Source organism: Puma concolor, chromosome A2 (assembly GCF_028749965.1).
Source record: "Puma concolor isolate L17-30 chromosome A2, mPumCon1.1.hap2, whole genome shotgun sequence".
In the NCBI taxonomy this organism is placed as follows: domain Eukaryota; kingdom Metazoa; phylum Chordata; class Mammalia; order Carnivora; family Felidae; genus Puma; species Puma concolor.
In genome coordinates, this window is record NC_141668.1 from 119132177 (window position 1) to 119159734 (window position 27558).

A 27558-nucleotide genomic window follows, 5' to 3' on the forward strand; every position below is an offset into this window, starting at 1 on the left:
ACTCCCACCTGCCCACACCTCCTTAACACCACTGCCACCCCATCCCCGCCTGCCTGGGTGACGCAGTAACCACTTTTCTCCCACCCTCCCTCTCACCCCCTGACAGTTCATCCTCCAGTGGTTGATGGATCTTTAAACAACTCTGTGCTAGTCTTCCACCTAAAATTCTGTAGAGATGTCCCTCTGCACCTGAAGCAAAAATCCACATTCCTCACTGTGGCTTCAGAGGTTTGCACAGTCTGGCCACTGCCCACCTCTGAGCTCACTGTCCCTCAGTCATAAGCCCCAGCCATGCTGGCCCTTTTTGGATCATTAAAACCATACCCAACCCCTTTCTACCTCCAGGCATTTGTCTGTCCTGTTCCTCCTGCCTGGAACACACTGACCCCAGCTCTCTGGCAAAATGGGTCCCCAGGCGGCTGGTCATAATGCCTTATTCTCTTCATAGCATTTTGCATGATCTGTCTTCCCCAACAGGAGCAAGCTCAGTGTGCCTGGCACACAATAAATACTTCCTAAATAACTGTTGAGTGAATAAACCTGAGGACAGCAGAAGGGCCCCTAGAAGCAGGAGATCACAGGAGAGAGAATGAGACCTGACAGGTCAACAGAAGGTCACATAGAGGACAGGAACCAGCACAGGTGGGATGTTCGGATTTCATCTGAGAGGCACTGGGGAGCCACAGAAAGTTCTTCAACAGAGTCCAGGAAGTGGGAGCAATCCTTAGAGCTTAGAGCTGGGGAGGCTATATGTCTAGTGGTCACAGGATTGGGTTCTGGAATCAGACTGCTTTGGGTCTTGGTTCACCAACTCCCCAGCTGAGGCCTTGGGCAAACCACTTAGCCTCTCTGAGGCTCCGTGTGCTCCTTTGTAAAATGGGGCCTGCTAACGAAGCCTACATTTAGGGGTACTGAGATGTGAAACGAGCTGGTGCATGGAAAGTTCTCAGGGCGTCCCAAGTGCTCAATAAACATTGGCCGACACTGCTACTTGGGGGTTGTGGATGCTACTTATTAAGACTGAGTGGCAGGCATCCCATGTGGTACCAGGAAACCAGCCCTCCTACTCCTGAAGCTCACAGTCTGATGGGACAGATGGGCAGGTATGGCTCGGCCGGCGGTTCCCGAGGACGAGTACTGAAAACTGAAGGTGTAAGCCAGGCCCTGTGTGAGCAGAAAATTAAATCTGGGAGAGTCGGGGAAGGCCTCTCAGAAGAAGTGACATTGGATTTTGGGGAGACAGTTTCCTTGAGAGAATATTTTGAGTCAGCATCTACTGGCCCAGGAACAAGGGAGGAGGGAGGTGTGTTCTAGCTGCTCAGCTCCCAAAATAACCCGGATCCGAGGGCGGACAGCCCAGCAAGCCCCAAGAGCTGCCACCATGCCTTTCCTGGCCAGGTTCCAGTGACCTTGGAGCAGTCCTTGCCCTGCCCTGTGCCCCCAGGTGGCAAGAGGGGGTGGAGTCAGGATGCCCAAGCCAGAGCTCCCGCCCTGGCCGAGAGGGCTGGGCGGCCAGCACAGGCACCGGTATAGGCCCTCTCTCCTCCTGCTCACGGGCCACTGAGCTACCCCGTGAGACGGAGTCATGTTTGCATTTTGGCTTCTGGACCGGTGGCATGACCTCCATGGCCAAAGAGAACATGCTCTGGAGCTTTGTCCCTCCCCTCTTCCTGTGCCTCTCCGTCTGGGCTTCTAATTGCATGTTTCACTCTCGGTGCCTTTACTCCGCTTCCTCTGGCTCTTTGTCCCTCCATCTCCCCCTCCCTCATTCCTCATCTCTCCCACTCCCCATCCGTCTCCTCCCTCTTTCTATCTACCTTCTTCCCTCTCTTCTCTCTCTCCCCGCTCCACCTCTTTTCCTCCCCTTCTCCCTCCCACCCCTGGGCTCTCAAGTTCCCCTCTGTGTGACAGCTTCTTGTTCTCCTCTTTCTCTTTCCCTCCCCTTTCCCCTTTCCCCTCTCTTCTCCCTCCATAGAAAAGCACCCCAGAACAGCCTCTCTCTGCCCCTGTAAGACCAGAGCCCAGGCTCCAGCACCCCCTCCCCCTAACACATACAGGCCCGGCCTGTTCCAGAACACAGGGATGATGGCAGGATTGGCCAGAGGGGTAGATGCTGAAACTAATGCAGGTAGTGGGGGACAAGGGCATGGGTAGGTTCCTGTCCTTCCCCCGGCCCCACAAACCTTTCCTCACCCCTGTGTCAGAGCTGGGGGCCAGGAGGAAGTCCCTGAGCAGTTTCCTGCCCTCTGTGCAGCTGCTGGGCTTCCCGGGCGGTCAGACAGCAGGTCGGGTCATTGGGCCCATTCAGCAGAATTATAAATAGCAGCTTGTGCCCAGCCTGGCCCACAGAGAAACCTCGGCCGCCTGTCCTCCACCCCTCCAGCCATTCCTCTGAGGCAAAGCCTGCCCCTCCCCGGTGCTGCCAGCGGGTCCCCAGGTCAGTATCCGATGTGCTGTCGCCATGGTAACCTGCATGTCCCCAGCAGGCTCAGGTTGCGGGAGGTGGGGGTGTGGGCAATCCAGGAAGAGGCCAGTGGCCTGGAATCAAAGGTCACTGCTCTGTGCTGGGGCTTGGTGGCTCTCTTGGGGGCTGGGGGTGGGGTCCTGTCACCCAGAAATCTCACCTTGCTGGGGGACATGGGGCAGAGAAGTCTGATTCTGGGAGGCCTGGCCGAAGGGCACTGCCAGTTAACTGGGCACAGCAGGTCAGCCCAGGACTTAAAGCCAGAGAGATGTGGATTCAAATCCTGCATCCCCACCTACTGTTTAGGTCACCTGGGGACCACCACTTAACCCCTGAGTTCAGCATCCTCACCTCAGGGTTGAGCCAGGAGGGGTAATACTCCTCCCCTCTTGGGGGATGCTGAAGAGATCAAAGCCTACCAGCTGCGAGGCAGGTCCTTCAGTCCATACCCTTTTTGTCCCTAGGGACAGTGCGGAGTCAGGGTGAATCTTACAGACTTCAGAGTTACACTGACCTGGGTTCCCACCCAACCTCTGCCATTCACCAGCTGGACGATCTGAAGTAGGTTACACGCTCTCTCTGAGCCTCAGTTTCCCCATCTATAAAATGGGCGTGAAAATAACATCTACACCTTGCTGTGTTGTTTTGAGGATGAGTGGGGCCATTGTGGGAGGGGCTGTTGGCACAGTGCTGGGCACAAAGCCAGCACCCTACACGTGGCGGCTCTACCTGACATCACTTCCTGAACTGTTATTTCTATTCCAACCTTCCTGGCCAAGATGACCCTTGCTTCTTCACCAACACTGGTCACATCAGGCAACTCCCCTTCCCTCCCAGGTCTGTCTCCCCATCTGCAAAATGACAGTGGGACCACTCAGGCCTTGTCCACGTCTGAGATTGGTGTATCTTGAGTAGCCCTACCGGGCTGGGCTGTATCTATTATTATTTACTGACGCCCTCACCCGAGCCCTATCCTCCACTCCCGAAACTTGAGCTGCATGGTTGCCTGGCAACCAAGGTGCCAGCTCAGGAGGCTTGGGTGTCAGGGTGTCCGGCTGCAGCCCCCTCCCTGAAGGCCGGGGGCCCATCACTGGGCAGCCAGGGAGTGGGAGGACCCAGGGCAGGGGCCCTTGCCTGGGCCGGTCCAGAAGGGACCTCCTCTTCTTTTCAGACCTGCCCAGGTCCAGCCTGTCTCAGAGCCCACTCTTTCAGAGTAAAGGGGCCCATTGGCCTGGGATATTTTTATAGGTGGGGCACGTGGTCAGGCACAGAGAGAAATCGGAGCCTCCTCGCGCTGCTAACTGATATGGCAGCTGTCACTGTCACCCTCTTCCTGGAAGCCTGCAGCCCAAGTTTGCCCAAAAGCCTGGAGAATTCCCCTACCCTCTCTTAGTACAGTCGTTGGGAGGCCTGATGCCACCTCCTGGAGGTCCCAGGGCTCTTTACATGGCCACACTTAGCAAATAATATCACCCTTATGTTTACTTGGACGATGTCCTGTATGACCTCTCCTGAGTTTTCATTCATTCACCCAACAAGTATTTTATTGAGCATTCATCCCAGCTCCACTGTGTCCTGCTTGAGTGACCTCAGGCAATTTAACTTCTCTTTGCCTCTATTTTCTATTCTGCAAAATGGGTATAACAAGGATATCTGTACAGAGTTGTGGTGTGGATCCAATGAGATGACATATACAAATGTGCTGATGCTTAGCCTAGAGCTTGGCACAGAAAAGGCCTTATCGTGATTGTTTTTATTAAATTGTTATAAAGCATAGGCACTGTACCACACAGGGAGAGAATAGGGCAGAGCTTTTTCAGAACAGGGCTGGGCCTGGCTCCCCTCTATCCAAGTTGCATCTCACAGGACCTGGCACATAGCAGACCTTCAGCAAAAGTTTGCCAAATGAGCAGAGGTGAGAAACGAACCGTTTCCCTTGGAATCCGTTGCTGCTTGGGGAACTGAGAGCTGAGACGTTGACTTTAAACATGTTTTACAATTCCAGGTATTCCTTAGAATCTACTATGGCTGTTTCCTTCAAAATTACCAAAATAGTTTTGGAATTTCTTTGTAGCTTTTCAGCCTCAGCCCTGTGTTTGGGGTGGGGCTGGGGAAGGCAGGTGCAGGGGTAATCCTGGTGGACTTAAATAGCAGGGCAGACAACCGGTGGCAGCGTGGGGACTCGCCATTTATAGGAACCTGAGAATCAGCACCTCCTTGCGTGGTGCACCCTAGGTGCCTCACCTGCCTCACCACAGCCTGAGTCTCTTTGTCTTTAAAATGGACACCCTGCCCCCTCTGCCCCAGGGTCAGAGGCGAGATAAAAGGGGCCATACAGTGAAGAGCACCTTCCAGTAACAGTCCTTAGTTGCAATAGGATAGCCATGCTATCCATAGAAAAGGACTGGGCTGATGGCCCTGCCTCCCCAGGCCTCCCACTCCACAGCAAAACCATGTTGGGTGGCCGCCAGCCCTCTGGCCTGGGGGCCATTTCTAACAGCAGGTGATGTGGCCAGGCTGCCGGGTCCAGGATTTCACTCTTGACTTCTTCCAAACACAGGAAAGGTCTGCCATCTGCTTCCCACCCCTCACACCCAGCCTGCCAGGTCAGCCAAAGCCCCCGCCTCGCACCTGTCAGCAATGTAGGGGAGAAGAATCCCACTGGGGTTTCCTTAGTGGATGCTAAACATGGCAAAATCCTGGGAGCCTCCTCCCAGCCCCCAGCCCACTTGGATGCCAGGCACTATTCCTCCACCTTGGATAGGAGGGCCATGGTGGCTTTGTCAGAACCCCCAGCACACTACATTTCACTCCTCTGGTGTCCCCATCACAGGACAGCTCTATTTGTGCTGGCTGTGGGTCTGGAAATCTGTTGCATGCCAACATCAAGAACACAGCCTTGCCACTCAGACGTTCATGTGGCCTTGGCCAGTCAGCCCACCTTCTGAACCTCAGTTTCCACATCTGTGAAATGGAGAAAATAAGAGCATCCACCTCAGAGGCTGTTATGGGTATGAGCAAGATCATACATGGGAAAATCTGAATATAAGGAGTGACCTTGGTAGTAATAAAACTTAGCTGCTCATAGGACTATTCTTATTACTGTTACTACTACTCAGATGTGGCTGCTACTGTGGCCACATCCCTGCTGGAAGTGTTACCTTGTTTCCTAATTCAGTCACAGCTTCCTTCCTTCCTGGAGGCCAATGCTGAGTACACAGTAGGTACTCAATGCCTGCTTTCTACCTTTGTATTCAAGCACAAGCATTTGTTGAAGCAGATGAGTCCATGACCCAGGCAATCTTATTCTCTCTTAGTTCCTGGGGTCAAACTATAGGTTCCTAGAGCCACTCAATAAGCTTCTCTTAGGCACCAGTTGTGTCTTTCAGGTGCACTGGGGACCTGGAGATGGAGGACACCATCCCCTGCCCTCTAGGGCATGAATGGTCAAGCCCCATGGAGGGATCAGTTGACTCTGACTTAGAGGGTGGGGTCAGCATAGGGTTCACAGAGGAGAAGCCCCCTGGGCTAGGCCCTGCAAGCTGAATAGGAGTCCACCAGGCAGAGAAGCAAGAAGGGAGGGAAAAGCTTGTGCTGAGGCATGGCCAGTGGTCCACAAAGCATCTCTGAGTTGCTTTTTTATTATTTAAACAAGAAATTTTCCCCTCATAGATGTCTCAGTGCCCAGAGGGTGACTCTGGCTGATCCATGGGCAAATCCATGCCCATCAGGGTTGGGTGTTAAGAGCTACAGAGGCCTTCTTCTCTGGGCCTGATCTAGTGTCCAAGACTTAGCGTGAGTCAGTGTGTGAAGATCTCTTAGAAGCCATCTAGTCTGACCTCCTCATTTTACAGATGGAGAGACTGAGACCCAAAGAGGGAAGACAGTTGGGCAAGGGCAACTAATGGCAGATCTCCTACCCAGGCTTGCCCAAGACTTATCCACCCATGCTGGGGATGACCAGCCCTGGAATTACACGTTCTTGTAGGGTCCTGAGCCCACAGACTGCCCTCTGGAAATGTCGTTCTCTGTAGGACCGGCCATTTTTTAAATGAATTTTTGAAACCTTAGTTTCCTGCTTGTGAAATGGAAATAATCAAAGCGTTCTTTTGAACTTCAAACTGAAAAGCACTTTATGAACACTCTTATAAAATGCTATTTTGTCACCACTGTCGTTTTGTTCAGGGTGAACCCTAACGGCCGCATTCCCTAAGAGCTGAAGTCATCTGTGGCATGGTTTGGGGACCATGATTTTCAGGGCCACCTTGTAGACAACCCAAGAGACAGTGACGAGGCATCTGGTACAGGTTGGCTTTCTATTCTGTTCTGGAGCCTTAGGGGGTGCCCTCTCTCAGTACCCACCCACCTCTCAAACTAGGAGACCTAAGATAGTCTCAAGAAAGTAATAAAACTCTTTGCTATGTCCCATTGCTTCACACAAAACCCCTATACACACACAGTCTAGAGTCTTATTTCTTAAATACGTACATTTTTTTGCACACCTCAACACATCCCCTGCTCAGATATGCTCAAGCAGGCTCATACAAATTCTCTGTGCAACCACACATGTGCTCCACCCTGCTCTGACACATACAGACACACATTTGTACATGCATGCCTGATTGCACAGACATGTACACATTCTGGATGTGTGCATGCTCACACACACACACATGCATGCGCACACACACACGCACACACACATCTACGCACTCATTGTCATGAACTTCCAGTGAAGAAGAGGGAGCAGGGTTACTTTGCGTGAGTCAGAAAATGCCCATTAACTATAAAACTAAAAATAGTTGGCAAGAAGAAGCATTTAGGTCAACCTAAAGAACTTTGAACCACTAGCATTGGCACAGATTATCATGGAATGAGGGAGTGAACCCCCTGTCAGGAGAGGCATGCAGGCACAGGTGGGACTTGATATAGGTGCTATGAAGGGACTTGAGCATTAGGGACTTTGACCCCTGAGGTCCTGCTGGTCTCTGGAGTAGCATAAGCTCAGGGAATCAGAGGCTCTTGCTTTTCTGTCAGGCTTTGCAAATAATGGTGCCCCCTTTGGTGCTCTCTGCTTTGGGGTGATCTTCCAGGGGACCTCTGTAGTACAAGACAGGGTAGTCAGTGACCAGGACCATATAAGCCTGATGTCATGGGGTATCAGCCACTAGAGATGCACACACTGGAGGCCCCCAATCCTGGCACCAATTTCATGTGAGGGCAGATCCTGAAAAGGGAAAGATGGCAGCTCTGACCTTGTAACAAGGAGTCCAGGGTAGCAGAAGCCCTGATTTGGGCATTGCAAAGCAGGGGTGTCAGGGACTGAAATATCTAGAGGAGTAAGGAGTGAGTAAGGAGGGCTGGAGAAAGACCCCTTGACTTGGAGTTGTGCCAGACTTGAACATAGGTTCTGATTGCATCTGAAACCTAAAACCCACCTCTCCTGGATTATACCCCACACAGAGGCCTCAGAGACTATATAACATGAGGCCTAGAATCCAGGCCTGGATCAGTCCCCTGTGGGTCCCCCTGTTCTTCAAGGAGATACCCAGAGCCATTGAGAACCCCAGGAGATAAAGGAAGAGCAGAAGTGGCTGGGGAAGGACTTTTGAAAGACAGAATAAGGTGATAGAAGGCCTAAGCCATGCCTCACTAGAGGAGAGGGAAGCAGGCAGAGCACTCCCACCCGCAGCCCCTACAAATTGCCCCATCATCAGACCTGGGAAAAAGAGAGAGGGCTTCAAGCCTAGAAACACAGAGGGAGGAGAGCCTTTGCAGGCCATTGTGGGGCATCTGTTGGATGTTGATAACTTTGGGCCCAAGGATTGGGATCTCCTGGGGCCCATGGAAGCTCTTGTCCTTTGAGCTCTTTAACTTTCAGACAACACTTGAACCTCCTTGAGAAGCTAGAGGGGATGGGCCAGGGGTCAAGTGAGAGGAGGCTCAGGGCTGGTTCTTAGCAAAAAATGGAGAAACTTTGGGGCATCTTTTAGACCACCCAGGCCAACTCTCAGGATTGAAGAAGAGACTGGTACTCAGGGAAAATCATGCCCAAGGATGAAGGTGAGACACATCCTTGGAGCATCCTGGGAATCAAGGGGATGGCTCAGGAGGGTGAGACCTTAGGCCTGAGCCCAGATATGCCGGCACCTGTTCTGTGGCCTTGGGTGGTACCTTTCACCTCCGGGCCTCTATTTCCCCATGTGGAAATCATTATCATTCCAGTTGATTGTGTGCCCCTTGCTGGCCTGGCTCTGGACTGAGCCCGGTGCCCTGTGCCCTGCATGAACTCACATATCTTCCCAACAATCCTGTAAGATTGGCGGGGGGCGGAGGGGTGGATTATCATGTCCATTTTAGAGATGCAGCAACTGAGGCCAGACAGCTGCCTTGGTTAATCCACGGTCACTCAGTGAGGGCATAGTGAGGGTTCTAACCCAGATCTCTCTGACTCTAAGCCCCAAAGAGGTTCTGACCCTACAAAGTTGAGTCAAATGAAAAGTGGCTTAAGAATCCATAGAAGGAAGGAGATCTGGGGGGACAGAGGAAATTGCCAAGAGGACATGGCACTAGGGGTTGTAGATCTAGGGATTCGGATATGGGGTAGAAGGCAACAGGTGAGAAAGAGAAGGATCCCAGATAGGGATAGGGCTCCAGGCTCCAGGCTCTAGATAGGGATCCCAGCCATGCAACATGTGCAGGTAGGGCTGCTAGGGCAGCTGCAATGATGGGGGTAGAGGAAAGCCAAGCTGTAGACACCTGCCATGGCCTTGCTTACTCTCATTTCAGGGCTCAGAGCATCATCAGTAGGCCCATGGTTCTGTGCAGCTTCGGTGAGGCTGGGGTCCCCTGGGCCTGTTTCCCCCGGGAGGCTGCATTTGCATCTGTCCCCGTGCAGATGGTTGGTGAGTGCAGCCAGCAGCCCCCACCCTCACCCGCACCCCCTTCTGTCACTGGGACTAGGCTGCTCGGGGAGCGTGGTGCAGCGTTATTTTTAGAAGTGGCACCATCTGTTCAAGGTGCCGGGCGGATTCTGTTCATCTCTGCAGTGTCCAGGACAGCCACGCCAAATCAGGGGTAGAGCCGCAGAGCTGGCCAGCTGGGACGGTCAGTAATCAGCGTGCTGGCCTGCTGGATGCAGGAGCCAAAGAGATTCTACAGGCCCTCAGGGTGTGGGATTCTGGAATCTGGGATCTGGGACTGCCAGTGGGGTAGTTATGGAGTCAGAGCAGCCAACACGAGGAGAAGTTCAGCATAGAGGGGTGTCCTGTGCCCCCACACACCTGCATGGTCCCTGAGCCTAAGCCTAGGACTACCTCCTGGCAGATTCTGAGTGCCCTGCCCTTATCCCTGACTTCCAGCTTTGTATAGAGAATAGAGAAGAGGCAGGAGGAGAAAAGAACAATAGTCAGACTATAAGGATCCTCTGTGAGACCTAATACTGGTGTGGCAGAAACCACGGGCTTGACCAGTGTGATCCAGAAGTACTAGAACCTCTCCTCACTGGAACCCAAACACTTCAGTGTGTCTCACTGCCTGAGCCACCACTACCCAGAGCTTCTGAGTCATCACAGGAAGGAAATTAGGCTGTTGATTATGAGCAGGGGCTCTGACGGCAGACTGCCTGAGTTCAAATCCAGCAGTTCTGTGACCCTCAGCAGCCTCCTCAACCTGGCAAAGCCTCTTTTGCTCATCTGTACAATGGGACGCCAGTAACTTCTGCCTCATAGGGTTTAGCTGTGAATATGCCAATTTGATGCCTGTAAGGCTGTGGCATCCTGCCTGGATGCATTCAGCATCAGCTCTGTCTACCATCTGGCTGACCAGCTTCCACTTTTCAAATGCAGGCCACACTCTAAGATTCATTGTCCCTATTGGCTTTCCTTAGTCAGATTGATTTCTCAGCAGTGGAACCAGCATTGGTGGAGGGTGGTCCTGTGCTGGGGGCTGGTGTGACCCTGTTCTCAGAGAGTTTGTGGTCTAGCAAGGGAGGCAAGCTGGCAAAACCCACCCCAAGACTGAGAATAGAGGGTACAAATCAAGGAATGGTCTGCACATGATAGGTTGGCAATGGAAGGGTGGGCTGAAATTTGAAGCAGAAGAAAACTTCACAAAGAAATTGGCATAGAGGCTGTGCCCTGGAGAGGAAGGTTTGGATTAATGGAAGAGTGAGGGCAGACAATCCTGGATAGAGGGGACAGTGTATGCAAAGGGTGGGAGGCAGGAGCATGCATTCATTGTTCAGGAAATGCAAGGAGTCCACTTAGCTCAAGCCAATCAGGCAGAATCCTGGATGCCATGGTCATGAATATGTTTTTCTTAAATAGGTACCAGGTGCCAGAAATGGTTTTTAATCTAGAGAGTAATATGCTCAAATACAAGAGGCAACATCTTGTGTTGGTTTTAGAGTCAGACAGGTCCCAGTTCTACTCCTAGTTCTGCCACTCCTTAGCTGTGTGATCTTAGGCATGTTGTTATTTCACCTCTCTGACCTTTGGTTTCTCATCTATAGAATAGGCCTAATAATGTCTACCTCTGGAATTATTGTGGGTTATATACATTCAGAGCCTAACACAACTCCTGACATATGGAAGCCATTCAGTAAATGAGAGTCACCACCAGCATTATTTGGGGGAAAGTGAAGGAGGAGGAGTGAGAGGTCATTTGGGAGGGTATGGGTGAGGACACTGAACTAGTGTCAGGAGTCCTGATGGTAAGGAAGAGGAAGGAGCCTGAGCCCTTACCCCACTGCTCTCTGGATCTGTGCACCTGGTTTGTTACAAGTCTAGGGTGACCCTGATAGTCAACTCTGGGACCTGGGGGATGCTTTAGTTGTCATAAGTGACTCAAGTCACAGAAGGACGAGGACATTGGGGGAATATGAAGACCTGAATGACCTTTAAAAGAGACATTTGTCGGTCATAGAAGGTTGGTTCTAGAGCTTGAGAGAAAGGGCAGGGTGTAAATGTAGGTTTGGGAACTACTTATGTTAGGATGAAAGTTGATACTAGGTGGGTGGTATTGCCCAGAGAGAGTGGGTCTTTAAGAGGGTTAAGAGCAGAAACAGGAAAAGGCTACAACTGGCCCAAAACAGAGATGCCATGCAGATCCCTGGACAGAATTGGTCAGAGAAGCCATAGGAGAGTGGGGAAAATGGTTGGGAGTCATCAGCATAGCAAGGGTGTGAATACTGAAAAGGGCCTTGGAGTCGGCCAGCGGGAGTCATCCTCAGAAGCCACTTGGGACCTGGTCAACAGGGAGTAGCATTTGGAAGGGCAGAGACAGGGACCAGAGGTGATTTTGAGCCAGAGGCTGGGTCAAAAGAACAGGGCAGGATTCTAGAACCCAAAACTGGGGGGATGTTGGCTACAGCAGGAAGAGAGCTGAAAGAGGGGCTGGAATGGGAACCCCTAAAGCACTAGGGCAATGGTTCTTTTGCTTGTTTAAAAGTCCCAGCCCCCACCACCGGACTGACTCATCTTTACAGACTTAGGGCTAGGTATCTATATTTCAAGTAGCCCCCAAGTGACACCAACACAGGTGGCCCTGAGGGAACTGCACCTTGAGCAAACATGTTCTGAAGTCCCCAAGTTCCACCTAGAGAAGCTTTTATGAGGAGAGGAAGGAAGGGAAACCTTGACTGTGGGAGAGGCAACTCCTTCTCTCAGCTGCTCCTCTGGATTCCTGGCTTTTTGGTTCACTTCCTGAACCAGTTCTGAGGCCAAGTCAGTGGCCTGACACAACTCTTTAGCTTTCTACCAGGGAGACTCCAAGGGGGATAACCTGGACTGAGGCAAAGAAGGCAGTGAGTGCACAGTCACAAAACTGGGGCAGCTCTGCTTCAGCCTAGAAGTCTGGCCACAGTAGTGAGACAAAGAATCTAAAAAAACACCCCCCCACACACGCACCCATACACACACCAGTCCCTGCAAGTGCTTGCATCAGTCTGACTCCCCTCTCAGTCTGACCCCCTCCTCCTTTGAATCCAGAAGTCCTACTTTCTTTTTTCTTCACCCTTCTCCATTAGTTGTTTCCTGGCCTTTGTATTCTCAGGCCACATAGAATGACTTTCCTCCTAGCCTTAGCTTCTTTATACTCTGGACCCCAAAGGACCCACTCAACTATTCAAAAGTAATCTCCAAACTTAGACTTATCCTCTGGCACATCTGTGAATGAATAACACACTCTGCAGAAGAAAAAATTTAACAAACTCAGCCAGACTGAGATGCTACCACTGAAATATGTTCCAGTAGGAACCAGAGGTAGAAGACCATGCACAATGCAAAAGCATGGATAACTAATGATGATATTTCTGGCATCAGTGACAGATAGCACTGATGAGCCAAGGTGGGTCTTTTGCATATGCACTTAAATGCCCCCCAAGTGGCCCTTTGCATAGTGTCATTTTATTGGCTCAGGCCTGCTCACTGGGATACCCCATTGCCTGAGAATCTGGCTTTGTGCATTAGCACCAAATCACTGGGGTCCCCTCCCCATACCTGCTCACAGAGCTCATGGAAAAAACCCTGTGCCCTCCCCTCTCCACCCACACCCAAAAACCTCAGGCTCCCCAACCCCACACCCTGTTGGTCAGCACTATAGTCCTGGATAGCTCCTAGAGGCCCATTTAACCCTTTGCTCTGTGTCAGCACCATAGCACATGGATAGCTCCTTGGCTCCTGGTCCTTAAAGTCCACCCAAATCTTCAATCAGCACCATTGCCTCAGGGACAGCTCCCAGTGGAGCTAGTTCTTCAGTGCCTGCTTCTTTGTCCTCCCCTGGGGGGCTGTCAGTCAGCATCATGACTGCAAGGACAACACTCACTCCCAGCCTCTGCTGGTCAGCCTGCAGGAGAGAGAGGGCCTGCGGTTATCAGGTTTCCTGACCTCAGCCACCCAGTCTCTCCCCAGCACGCACCTCTATCCATCTGTCAGCACTTCGTCAACAGAGACAGTTCTCTGGGCCCCAGTGCTCCATAGTCAGAGGTGAAGCCTGAAGACTCACCAACCAGCCAGTGATCTGTTGTGTGCGGCCAGAGCACTAAACAAGCAAAACCTTATGCTTCCCTATAGGAAACCAGAGAAAAAGGCAGGAGCCTGGTCTGGTGGTGAGAGGAATGTGAGTGAGCCTGGGAGGTGGGGGACCTTAAGAGTGTCTGTCTATGTGTGTACGTTTGACAACTGGCTCTGCCACCCCCTCATCAAGCACCTTACACCAATAACTACAGTCTCTTTTTCTGTTTTCTCCTCTGTAAAGTGGAAGTGTCAGCAGCCCCTGTGTCATGATTGTTGTGAAGGACTAAATGAGATAAGAAACAAAGTGCATAGAACAGTGCTTGGCACATAGTATGTATGATCTAAGTGTTGCTGTTGTCATCATTTTTTGTCCTTTCTTCAGCCTCTGCTTGTAATCCATCAGAACAGAGCAGGGGGTGGGAGAGAAGGAGGGAGATGAAGACAGGAGAGGACGGTGTCACTATTGCCAGTTAGGATCTGGAGGCTGGAGGCATTCAGGGCTGCAAAAAGGGCCTTAAGGCATTCAATATGTCTGTAGGGAGCGTTGAGCAGGGTAAGAGATGAGGCTGGGGAGGTGGCCAAAGCATTTGGCTGAAACCAGAGAACACTGTTCAAAGCAGCTGGTCTACCCCGGGGCAGAGCCACCATCCTCAACCTTCTCACTGATGTCCCCTCTTGCAGCCCAAAGTGAAGTCCCACCCAGTGCTTTACTGCCTCAGCTAGGCTTTCTTGCCTCCATCTACTGTTGACGTTACTGTTTTAGCTTCATCAGGAAACTCTCAGACTTTTCTTAAAGGGAAGGATTCTAAACAAGGAGCACGTAAAGTGTACAAATCCTGAAAGGCGGGCACTGCTGTGCAGATGCCCAAGGTGGGGTAGGAGATGTCAGAGGTAGCAGATGAATTCGGATCCAATTGTGATTCCCAGGTTGTACGACTTTTCTTTTTCCTTTTGCCTCCACCCAAGCAGGACTTGGCCTACAACTGAGTGGCCAAGTCAAGTAGGACATACTGGGGACAGTAGGACAGCCGGGAGACCCAGTCAAGTGTGTGTGCCCTGAGAAGCAAGTCTTGGGTGATGGAAGAATCCTCAAGGATGGCACTAAAATGGCCCTTTGAGACTGAGCATCTGTCCAACTGACCCACTTACTTTACAGAAAAGGAAGCTGAGGTACAGGGGAGAAAACACTAGTCCAAGGCCATACTGTGAAAGGGTGAAAGATAATGGGACACAGGGGCTTTGGACCTGACCAGGCAAATTTAAACTATGCCACATTCTATCCATATAGACTTGGTCATTTGTAACATCTCTGAGCCCCAGATTTCTCACCTGTAAGGTAGGGGCATTAACACCACATAGCCCATGGAAGTATTTGCTAGCAATCACTGTTAATAGTAATGCTCGAGCCAAGATCTGGACCCAGAAGATATGGTTCCCAGGCAAGTGCCATTTGGGTTATATCATCCCAAAACCTGAAGCAAATGTGTACAGGAATCACTTGACTCAGCCTACAGATCTTGACCATGGGGTTACTGGGGCTCTATGTGGCAAAGTGAGCAGATTTTAAATGGCAGGAAGGAGGGTCTGAGCACTTCCCTTGCTCTCCTCAGAATCCCAGTGCCCAGGGCAGGGTCTGAGATGCGCCTCCTCACATTTTTTTGGTGGGTAGATGGAAAGTTGGAGAGATGGACACATGGACAGACAGCTGAAGAATGGATGGACGGATGGAAGGATGGATGGATGGGTGGGTGGATGAGTGAGTACATGAGGCACCTATAGGACCAGAAACTGAGTTTTTCCTACCACCTAACATTGGCAGCTCCTCTGAAGAACAGGGGACAGTAGAGGGAGTTGACCCTGGTGGGCAGCTAAGGGCTGGACTGACCCTCCCTCAGACCAGACAGGAGGGCAAAAAGCTATGCAAGAAAACCCAGGTCCCTAACAGCCCACCCCCTGGCCCTGATTCTGCCATCTGCCTTCAAGGCTGATGCGTGGCTGTTTCTGTGGGACTTTTTTTTTTTTTTTTTTTTTTTAGATTTTCCTTTTCTGGTTAACAGGATAGGAGTTTTCTAAAAATAGCACTAAATTTGCTTCTGAGGTATTCATTTTCAATTCCCTTCCTCTTTCTTCATTCTGTCTCCCCAACTGTGAGAATTCCAAGCTGAAATTGTCATTGTCAACTTTGATGCACATGCGTGTGCACACACACACACACACACACACACACACACACACACCATGGGGCTTGCACACTCAGATGGGAGTGGGTACAGACATTTCTGTCTCACATTCACAGACACGCATTCATGCTGAGTAGACCTGCACACAGCAAGTCGTGTCCTTCAGGGTCACTGACACTAAGCACATGTCTGCTGACACACCACAGGGACCCTCTAACACACACACATACCTACACACACACACACACACACACACACACACACACACAGTCACTTCCAGGCTCAGCCTGATACTGGCATTTTCATACTCCTTTTGACTCAGGTGTGTCCCCAGACTATGTACTGGCTGTGCTGAACGTCCACCATAACACACTGACGCTGACCCTGCGAACTCACAGTGACAGGCACACCCACACTCACATAGTCGCTCCAGACCCATCAGGCTCTCTCCTTCTCATACACACGCACACACATAAAGGACATTTCCCTCTCCCAGAGGGACTATGACTCTCCAGGTGAGGTTGAAGGAGAAGCAGTTGTCCCTTTGTCTCCAGCTGCCTGGCTGAGTTAACCCATTTCCCTGGGTCAGCACCAAGGAGGAGGGTTCCCATCACCAGGGCGTGGGAGGCACTCCTGAAAGGCCAGAATTTGCATCCAGGAGAGGAAAGAAAATGTCCTGCCCCAAAGGAACTAGTTAGTTGGGACCAGAGCAGAGGGGAGGCAAAGCTTGCATGTTGTGCTATACAAACTAGGACCCTCCCCATCCTTCAGAGCAGTGCCAGTGGTATTGTGGTACAGTTGGTCTGAGTTCTGAGCTAAGGACAGTAGCATGGGGGACAACGTGGGTGAGCAGAGGACAGAGGCAGGAAGTAAGTTCAACTGATATTGTAAGAACAGTCACCATTTACCAAGTTCTTCCTCTGTGCCTGGAATTGGGCCAAGCTCTATCTTGATAAGTCCTCACACAACCCTATGAAGTAGGCTGTCCAGTTGGCTCTGTGTAAGGAGGAGGAAACTGAGGCACAGGGAGGAGTTAAGAGCCTTGCCCAAGCCACAAAGCTGTCAAATGGGCAGCACCAGGCCTCATTGCCCAAGATCTCCAAATGGGACCTGGGTTCCCCACATCTGCCATTGGAACTACTGACAACTCAAAGGAAAAAGGAACTTTCAAAATACTTATTAAGGTGGCATTTAAATTCAGCATGTCTTAAAACAGAAGGGTTCTGCATCTGAAAGTTATTTTTAGTACATATTTCATTTGTAATTGTCCCAGCTATCATCCTTCAGTTAGGATTTAAAAAGCTGTTGGTTTGGGGTTTTGGTGGGGTTTTTTTTTAATCCTTCCTTCAAAAGATAGATTACTTCTTTGTTAAATTAACTTCAAAAAAAAAAAAAAAAAAAACATTGCTCCTTCCTCTGCCAGCATCCCTCCTGGCAGAGACTTTTATTAAGGCGCCCCTAACCTATTCTTGAGTCATTGAAATGTAACAATACAGTCATTTAAATGCTAATAAGATGAAACTGAAATGCATAAATCTAATATTATCGGAACATTCCCCTGGATTCTGAAGGGCCTGCTGCATCAGAGCCTGAAGGAACCCCAGAGAACATGTCCAATTCCTTCACTGTCCACATGGGGAAACTGAGCCCAGGAAGAAAAGGGGCTTGGTCAAGGTCACACAGCTAGAGCTTAGAAAACCGAGAGGGACTTTTCAATGGGCCTCTGACCCCCTTTGGCTCTGTGACCCCTGATGGGTTGCTCAAGCTCTCTGGACCCTGGCTATATGGCTTGCTCAGGCCAATGTCTCAGTCAGCTCAGAATGCTATAACAAAATACCATAGACTGAGTAGCTTAAACAACATAAATGTGTTTCTCACATGTTTGGAGGTGGGGAAGTCCAAGATTAAGGTGCTGGCAGATTCAATTCCTAATGAGAGCCCTCTTCCTGGCTTGCAGATGGCCGTCTTCACACTGTGTGCTCACATGGCCGAAAAAGATTATTTCTCTCATGTCTCTTCATAAGAGCACTAATTCCATTCATGAGGGCTCCACCCTCATGACCTAAGCACTTCCCAAAGGCCCCACCTCCTAATACCATCACATCGGGGATTCGGATTTCAACGCATGAACTTGAGGGGCACATTGAGTCCATAGCAGCCTGTGTGCCCATTGCTTAGGGCAGAGGTGACTGAACCATGTTGAGTGCTGGCTGCAAATGAATCTCATCACAACAATGAGAAAGCTGCACTTGCCAAGAAGGGGGTGCAGAGGGGTCAGGCAGAGGCACAGAAGCCAGTGTTGTAGAGTGTCTGTTCCAGGCCAGGAGCCACACCAAGAGCCCACACACAGGTGTATCAGTCATTACCACAGCAACCTGCAAGACAGGTAGGTCAACTCCACTTGGCAGATGGGGCCCAAGGAGGCTAGGTGACTTCTCCAAAGTCACACAGCTCATTTAATCCCTCAGCCATAGAGTGGTAGCTCATGTGGGTATTTGAGTGAGGCAGTAAGAAAATCAGAGTCTGGTGGGCTTTGGCTAAGGAGACAGCTGCCTGCTCTAGTTTTAGCCTCACACCCATGCCTTATTATAACAAAGAGACACTGGGGAGTGGAGGATAGGGGATGTATCTCAAAGGAAAAAATGCAACTACTGATTCTGACATCTTTTCAGACCTCCAGCAAACCTGCAACATATATGGAGAGGAATCCCAACTCCATTTTATAGATGAGGAAACTAAGGTATGAGGACCTATCTAAAGTCATACCTCCCAAAGACAGATGACCCAAGGGCTGATCCATTCATTCACCAAGCATTTATAGAGTGCCTTCTGAATGTCAGGCACCATACTAGGTACAAAACAGACATGGCTACTGTTCACACAGAGCTCTCAGGCTCCCAAGAAAGGGACACACCTAAGTAGGCCTGAACAATAAAGTGTGAAGTGCAGTATGATACGAGAGGTGTCCGGAGTTGGGAGCATTTACACACTCCTGGGTGGTCAGAGAAGGCTTCCAAGGAAAGTGCACTGTGCTGAGCAGAACAAGCCATTGTCTGGGTGGGGAAGGCCCAGATAGTGGAGAGTGCTCTATGACAGATATGGGGCAAGTATGGAGTTTTCAGTGAATTCTATACAAGCTAGCAGGTCTTCAGTTCCGTCTGCCAGAAGATCATTTGTGCAGCATCATATAGATGCTTCTGTGCCCGTGGACTTCACATTTTCAAATCAAGCAAATCACACAGTCAGATCCAGTACCGAGGTGAGCTCTACAAGTTAGGACAAACCAAGATGCCCAGAACAAGGGTTGTCTCATACATGCACCCATGAGATACAGGAGTAGGGGACAAGTGGTGGGGGAAAAGCCATATCAGAAGAGGTAGCTGCAATGGGAAATCTCAAAGAAGGAAGTTCATTTTGTTTTGTTCTGTTTTTATTCAAAGAAGGAAGTTTAAGATCATTTATCTACAGAGGCAGATTTCTGATTTTTAACTAATTTTGTTATCCCAGAATTGCCTCCCTCCATATGTACAGGTCCCTTCCTGCACCTTTTAGTATGTCTCTCCCAACCCGTTAGTAATAGACAGCTGTATATTTGAGTTTCTTCTCTGTTCATCTTTTGGCTTAAGTCCTGCTTTACCTGCATGGGGAAAAAAATATTCCTTACTCATAATGAGAGGAGAAATCTTTCCTGATACCCTGGGCCAGATCAGATCTTCCTGCTCTAGATATCTACAGCAACTATCACTCCCCATAATGGGAAACCAATCATGTTATAGAAGTCACTCATTTAATTGTCTCTCATCCCCAATGTCAGTTTCTGGAGGGTGGGAACTCAGTCTGGATTGTCCAGTGCCTGGCACAGAGTAGATGCCTGAAATACAATTATTGAATGGATGGATGGATAGGTAGATGGGTAAATACATGGTTGAAGATCATTGTTCATCTTAACACAATAGTTAAAATCACCAGTAGCCCATTAACTCGTGCCTACTATTGTCATTGTAAATATAATTACTCTTAACGATTCTCGTAGCTCATGCTGCCAGGGATGTAATTATCAGTGCCTGTAAGGCACCCTGCAGGTAGCAGGGGGATAGATAGAAAACAGCACCTCGGGTTTAGGAAATCCCTTGTGGCTTGCAAAGCACTTTCTTGTTCACATACGGCACTTTATTTATGCATCGTAAGAACCCCATGAGAACCCCATGAGAGAGATTCACAAGAGGAGGCAGCATAGTGTCCTGATTAAGGGTGTGCCTCTGGATCCAGACTGCCTGAGTTCAAATTCCAACTCTGGCACTTACCAGCTCTGTGACCTTGGGCAAGTTGCTTCACCTCTCTTGGCCTCAGTTCCTTCGTGTGTTGTATGGGAATAGTATTATTGGTTTGGTTGTAATATTTTATTTTTCAGGAAATAACTCATCTAAGCCTCATAGTACCTATAAGGTAGATATTATTATTCCTCTTTCCTTTTTTTTTTAGATGATATTAAATTCATTTGATTCCCATTCTACTAGGAGGTGGAGGAGCTAGAATTTGAACCCAGAGACTGTAGTTCTTAGTTCTCCTGCAGCTAACCTCTATGGCATGTCCACACACAGGCATCCTTGGGCCCTTCCTTAGCCGCTCTTCATAAGGATACACCTTTGGGGTCAAACCCAACTCATGGTTTCTGGGAGTGGTGCATGCTCAGATGGCCAAGGACCATAAGTGCTCCTACAGGACTGGGGGTGGGAGCCCCAAGCACACTCTTTCTTTGGTGTCTTGTGTCTCTGCTAAAGACATCAGGACCATTTTATATTCCATTCTATAAGATACTTGCTGCTCCCAGGATAAAAATAAGGCTTCCTACTGCACCCTTGAATACAGCTGCCCTCCTGTAAGGCATGGAAAGTTTCTCCAGTGGCTCCAGCACCCTATGACCCATAGCTGGGAAGCCCCACAACCCAGGTGGAAATACGACAAATTTGAATGTGGTTTATAATTAGTTCCCAATAAATTGGGAGGTAGAGGGGTCAATAATTATTATTTTGCAAATGAGGAAACAGAACCTTGGGAAAATGAAAGGACTCGCCCAGGGTCCCATAGCCAGGATTTGAGAGGACTTGGATTTGAACCCATCTTGCTCTGACTGTAGAACCTGTCTTGTTCACTGCCATCAGGCACTGTTCACCCATCAGCCTCTGCTCTTCAGAATAAGGAGGGAGCGCCCCCTAGGGGAAGGGGAAGAAGCACCAGGCTGGGAGTCCAGAGACCATCCCACCTCTGGACTGCCTCCCTGTGTGTGACTCTGGACAAGTTCCTTTCCATCTCTGAGCTTCCAGTTCCTTACTGAGAAAATGAAATTGAGTCTAAAATGCCTCCAACACTAAAATTTTGTGCAAGAGGAAAGGATGGTGAAGCAAAGAGATGGGACAGGGGACAAGGGGAAAGAATTGGGGCTAGGTCAGGGGCTCAATCCCATCTTCCTCTCCCCACCCCTCCCCCTTACCGTCCTGGACCTAGGATGGCCAGGTGTCTATGCCTACTGGGTGGGGCCAGTCCCCATGCCAGGCCCAGCCAAGCTCAGCAGAGGCCCTTTGTCACCCAACGCTTGCCGGGGGCCTTGGACACCGGTATTGGGTGTCGGGGTGGATTGGATTCTCTCCTGGCAGCCCTGCAGATACGGCACTTCTGCAAGGGTGGCCAGGCAGGCCAGCAGGGAGAAGTCCGTGCTCTCTTCTCCCGGGCTCCCCGAAGGACGTCGTGGCTGCTGTCCGTGGTGCTGAACTGTGCACCCCCGCCCCCCAGGTGAGGGCTCCATGCACCCCAGCTCATGCTTGGGGCCAAGCGGGGTCCTCAGTGACATCCTGGTGAATATGCATGAGCTGACTCCTCTGGCCAGACCAAGGGCCTTGATGAATGTGGTTGGGGGCTACAGGTGAAAGTGGGAGGCTTTCTCCCATTCCCATGCCTGGGAAACCAAAGGGGGGATAACAGTGTATCAGCAGATGTAGGTGGCATGGATGAAGGAAGCATATATGCTGGGGGACCTGGGGGCTCTGTACTTGGGGGATGGATGGGGTTATGCTCCGGATCATGAGAGCGTGGTGTGTGTGCGTAAACAAGACTGTGAGCACAGGTATTTTTGAGGAAGGGAGTGGGAATATTAAGATGTATTTCTAGAAGCATGACTGCATGTGACAGTGTTTATGGTGCCAAGGGGGGTGTCCACCAGGGTATGTGTGAAGTGGGACTCGTGTGTTGGTGTATGTGTATGGCAGGGGGGTGGGACCTAAAAGTAGGCAGGTTAGGTGTACAGAGCACCCTGAGCTGTATAGGTCAGAGGGTGTGTATACACCAGGGTGCATGTCATGAAGTCAATGTGTTAAATAGCAGAGTGGACGATTAGGGGGTTAGGGCATGTTACAAGGTTGCACCAGGCTGTGGTTTGGGGGTGGTATATTGTGGAGTGCCCAAGTGGGCACAGTATATTTGGGTCTACAGTGTTTGCTGCTGTGCTATGGGGTATGGTATGAAACACCCACGTTAGGGTATGTGTATATGTAGTGGTTGTTATTTGGGGTGGTTTGTGTGTGTACAAGCACATGCAGGCTGGGCCTTCCTAAGCACCTGTCCCATGAAGCCTTCAGTGCCTGACCCTTGTCACCACTCTGTGCTTGCCCCCACAGGAGCCACCACCCCTGACCATGTAGATGCCAGCTCCAGGGAGCAGCATGGGCCCCACTGAATGGAGACTCCTGGGTCTACAGCCCTGAGCCCCTCCGGCCCCTGGACGTTGCCCCGTGCCCAGGGACACCCCTTGGAGCTCACCACCGCTGTCGCCAGCCCACCTCGGCCGCCCCCTCCCCCTGGGACCCAAAGTCGGCCACCGGGAGCCACAGTCATCCAGTGAGGTTGTGCTAAGGACAGGCACACGGAGCCATCGCCCAGCAGCCTCTTGTCCAGCGCTGACTCTCGGGCCCACCCTGAGCAGGGACTGGGGCAAACATGGGTGACATGACCAACAGCGATTTTTACTCCAAAAACCAAAGAAATGAGTCGAGCCATGGGGGCGAGTTCGGGTGCACAATGGAGGAGCTCCGCTCCCTAATGGAGCTACGGGGCACCGAGGCTGTGGTCAAGATCAAGGAGACTTATGGGGACACTGAAGCCATCTGCCGGCGCCTCAAGACTTCACCTGTGGAAGGTAGGTGTGGAAGACTTGAACACAGTGCTTGGATTTGGGATCTAGACACCCAATCCCTGGCCTCCCTTCCCCAGAACCCAGGAACCCCCCTCATCTGGGTTTAAGCATGGGACCACAGCATTGCTACTGTGCATTCAAATCCAGCTCCATAACCCACGTCACTGGCCTGGGTTGTGCCCAGCTGTCCCAAATCCAAACTCTGATGGTGGCTCCCTAGGTGTCTGGGGCAGCCATAGGCCATGGAACTGCTGGAAGACAGGGAAGGCAAGAAGATGGGCCGTCACGGGAAAGGTGACAGATACCCGTATGTGTCTTGCCCTGGAGATGGGTGTGGGGCTTTTGTGTAACTGAGAAAATGAACAGGCCTAGGATCTTGGGAGAGAGAGAGTTTCAGCTTCTGGGTGCTCCTCTGAAGGGGACCAAAGCCAGGTCACCCGCTGTGAGGCAGAAGGAAGAGAAACCAGCCCAGCCTGAGCACCAGAGCATAGAGTGTGTGTCACCATTCCCACTATCACTTTCCCCTTGCCATGAGGGAGAAGAATTCCCTGCATAAACCCCAAAGATATGGGTGTGAGGCACCTCCACAGCACTCCCCATGCAAAGAGGCTGCAATGAGCCTCAGTTTCTTCCTGTGGAAAATGGAACCGATGGCTACCTCACAGTGCCTACTAGAAGCCTGAGCATACAGTAGGTGCTCAATAAGTGGCAGCCATTATTATTCTAAAAAGTGGATGATAATCTCTCCCCCAAGCACAGATCACAAGCTGGAAGACAGCATTTGAATTCTTATCCCCATGTGAGAGATGAGAAATCCAAGGCCAAAAGGTCCCTCCTGTCCTGTCTCCTGACTCCAGTCCCCATGCCCTGGGCACTGCTGGGTACCAACCCTCAACGCATTTCCTATAGAGGCTGCTTAGGGACCCAGCTGCTCACCTAAGCAGAAGTTTAGAAACACCTTGCTCTCTTGGTGTTGTTTGGTTTTGTTTGAGGGTGGGGAGGAGAATAGTAGCCCAGGGCTTGAGAACGGCTATGTGTGCCCCAAGACAGGAGGGAGTCCTGCCTGGGGGCTCCTGGGCCTCATGTGAACCCTAGTCTGTGGCAGAATGGTCCGTGCTCATCTCCGCCATGAGGTTGGCACACTAGCCTTCCGGGAGGCAGTGTTGCCCTGGTCATCTTTGTCTTTTCTATGGGACGAGGAGATTCTCTTGAGTTGGAAAATCTTAAGTGTCTCTGGGCCTCGGACCTTCTGGAGAACCTAATGAAACTGTAGTCCTTTTTCCCAGAAAAAAACAAAAAAACAAAAAACACCCACATACTACAGACATGGCTCACGCTATCAGCACATTCGCAGAGCCCCTCCAAGCAAAGCCATGGACCTTGGCATACGAGACAAACCTTGGTGTTAAGAACCCCACCCTCCCCTCCCCCCTGACAGGCTCTTGGACCCTGGGAAATTGAACGGCCTGTGGCCAAGCTCCAGCACCGTCCGGGGCCATTACCATTTGGTTTACTGTGTCCCCCAGTGCGTCCTGCTGGGAAAGCAGGAGCACACCAAAGGGCAGGGATCCTGTCCTGCTCCTCTCCACCCATCTAGTTCCCAGTCTGGTACCTGACACAGACGAGGTTGGATAACTGCCCAGTAAAACCCTGAGACGTGGCCCACAGGGAGCAGCTCATATGGCTGAGCAGCCAAAACAGCACATAATTCAGCCCAAGTGTAGCGTGGACCCCAGAGCTCAGAGGAGAGGCGAGGTGGGTGGGCCGTGAAGGTCAAGGAAGGCTTCCTGTAGGAGGAGGCATTGGAACTTGGCTATGGAGAAAAGAGAAGGAAAAGCATGTAGCATGGCATAAAACAGCATTTCTTAGGTGGAATCCCGCAGAATGCCAGTGTACTTGCAAAAAGGTAGGCGTTATGTGGGAATAAAGGAGACCCGGTTTTCTCATCTTTACAGTGGAGAGAATGATGACAGCTCAGAACATTGCTCTGCTGCCTGTCAGCTGTGTGTGTTTGGGGCCTTTTGTCTGACCTCGCTGGGTCTTGGCTTCCGAATTTTTCATGAGGACCCAATGAGATCTCTGATGGGATAGATCCCTGAGAAGGAGGAAAGCCCGCTGCAGGACTAACCAGAGCCTCTGCTGTGTTGGTCCCTAGAAGGATCTCCCAGGTGCAGGTAGAGCTGGAAGAGGTTTGGGGAGAGGCAAAAGAGCGGAATGCTATTGACCTCAGACTTGGGTGACCTGGGTTCAAATCCCAGCCCTGCCATTTACCAGATGTGGGATTCTGGGCAAGGTATCCACCACTCTGTGCCTCGGTTCCCTCGGTTGTAAAATGGGATCATAATAGTGACTGTCTCGTAGGGTGGTGAGGGCAGAGTGCAGTGGCTTAGAACAATGCCTGGTGCATGGATAGTGCTACGTGTTAGGACTCAGCCCCAGAGACTAACCACCTCCATTTCCGCATTGGTAAAATGGGTTGTGAACGTTGAATGAGATTAGGCCGAGTGCCCCGTCTCTAAGTGCTTTATAAGTGTCAGCTCCTGTTGCTGTTGTTTTCATTATGGTTATCATTACTCTGGAAGAAGCATGTCCTCTGGAAAAGGTGGAACCTAACCCTCATGGAATGCTGGCCAATGTCCGTGAACGGTGTGACTACTTTTTCCCAGGCCCTTCTGTGTTCTCATTGCACGTGTTCCTAGAAGCATGCGTGGCTATCCCATTTCGTGGATGAGAAGCCTGAGGGCTCAAGGTCACCACCACAGTTCCCATCAGAGCAGACTTTGAACACAGCTCTCTTGAACACAGCACCCCAGAGGTGCCTTCACACCTGAGCCAAGCGTGTGCACCTGGGAACAGTCCTCTAAAGAAGCCTTCTGTGCGATAAGGGCCTGAGTAGTTGGGGGCCACCTTTTCTCTCATGTTCAGCATTTGTCCTGCCCTGTTTAGCCCTCTTCTGACTTCGAGAAATGCTTGCTTGGCCTCCAGCCCTAACCCCCAGCTTAAAAGCCATGTGGTCTGCGGCTGTGCCAGGTCTGGACGGGGACTCAGGTTGGCCATTCCCGACACCCTCTGTGCCCCTGGTCTGCTCACGTCAGCAAGGAGCCGGCCTCTGAGTCACTCTACAGGAAACTGCTCCAGGCCGTGCATAAATTAGCCTTCCCCTTCACATCCAGCTAATTTTAGGCAAAAAGATCTCTGCAAGTGATAGAGGGAGGTTGACACCAGGAGAATTCAACTCCCACCCGGGGTACCACCTACTTCCCATGACCTGACAGTGTTGGACTTTCCCCCTGAAGTCCTGACTCTAGTGACAACTCTGGGGTAAACGGGCTCCCTATGAGGGCCTCTCTCCCTGAAATGAGTTCTCTTTCTTTCCTCTTCCACTGTTGGTTCTGTTCCACTCTGGTGATGCCCTTCCCTCCTTACCCTCCACTGCTTCCTTTCCTTCCATACCCTTCCAGCATAGGACAATAGAGCCCAAGGCCCAGCTTCAAATTCTGACAGGCTTACTCTTCAAGGGACACTTATCTTCAAGAGACATACCGGAAGAATTCAGTTAACTTCCCCAAGCAAGCCTCCATTGCCTTATCTGTGAAATGGGAATAATAACACTACCTACCTCACAGGATGTGAATATTAGATAATCCACATGAAGGGCTTAGTGTGGCATATAGCATATCCTAGACACTTCCAAAATAACATTCATTGTCATTATTATTATAACCAAATATTTCTTACAACAACAACACGCATGGACCATATCCTCATGAAAGAAATGGGGCGATTAAATAAGACGGTACTGAGCAAAGAGTAAAAGTGCTACCAGAGAAGGCTTCCCAGAGTAGGCTACTTTGTGATGAGTCTGGAAAGATGGGTGATGAGTGGCCTGTGAGCCCCCAGAGGCAGGAGCTGTTTGTCATTCTCCACCGTGTCCCCAGCACTTGGTACAACACCTGGGGGATTGAACACATATTCACCGAAAGAAGGGAAGGGGATGGGCACCGAGGTGGCTTGGTCAGTTGAGTGTCTTGACACTCTGGATTTTGGCTCAAATCATGATCTCACAGTCGTGAGATCAAGCCCCATGTGGGCTCCGCACTGAGCACAGAGCCTGCTTAAGATTCTCTCTCTCTCTTCCTCTGCCCCCTCCCCTGCTCGCACGCTTTCTCTTCCTCTCTCCCTCTCTTCCTCTCTCTCTCTATCCTTCTCTCTCTCCATCCTTCTCTCTCTCCCTCTGTCTCTCCCTCTATCTCTTTAAAATAAAATAAAAAAATAAGAAGAAGGGAGGGAGACAGAAGAGGTTGGGGATACCCCTGGTGCGGGGTGGAATGGAAGGCTGTAGCCAGGGGACAGGACACAGGACACACGAGACACTGTGTCACCCATGGAACTGGCTTCAGTTCCCCAAGCTCAGAGTGGCATTGCCCTGAGCTGCTGGGCAGGAACATCCCTTGTCCTTCACTTCCTAACACCTGCACCTCGGGCTGTCAGAAGGGGCAGCTCAGACAGGTCCCTCTGGGTGCCCCCTGCATTGTGTGTTTCCTGGTGGGGGAGAGAAGGGGACAAAGAAGGTGGGGCAGCAGCAGGGTGGGGTGGGAACTGGATACTGGAGTGTTGTGAAACAGAACCTCCGGTTAATTTTGTATGAATCCTGCCGCCTGCCCAAGTGGAGGAGAGAGTGGGGCTGAGGGAGGAGAGGAGAGCGGATCATGG

General features: G+C 50.8%; 1 protein-coding gene across 15 annotated transcripts in view; it reads left to right on the plus strand.

The window, feature by feature from the left end:
- Positions 1-27558, plus strand: part of ATP2B2 (ATPase plasma membrane Ca2+ transporting 2) — a 302573-nt gene that overhangs the window by 155848 nt on the left and 119167 nt on the right. For 14 of the 15 annotated variants that reach the window (XM_086697430.1, XM_086697433.1, XM_086697431.1 and 11 more), the window contains one exon: positions 22331-22848. In XM_086697430.1, coding sequence (XP_086553556.1) covers positions 22650-22848 — 199 coding nt within the window. In that variant the 5' untranslated portion in view covers positions 22331-22649. Of the gene's footprint in view, positions 1-2359; positions 2438-22330; positions 22849-27558 lie in introns of those variants that run through there. The other variant, XM_086697432.1, reaches the window with a different exon arrangement.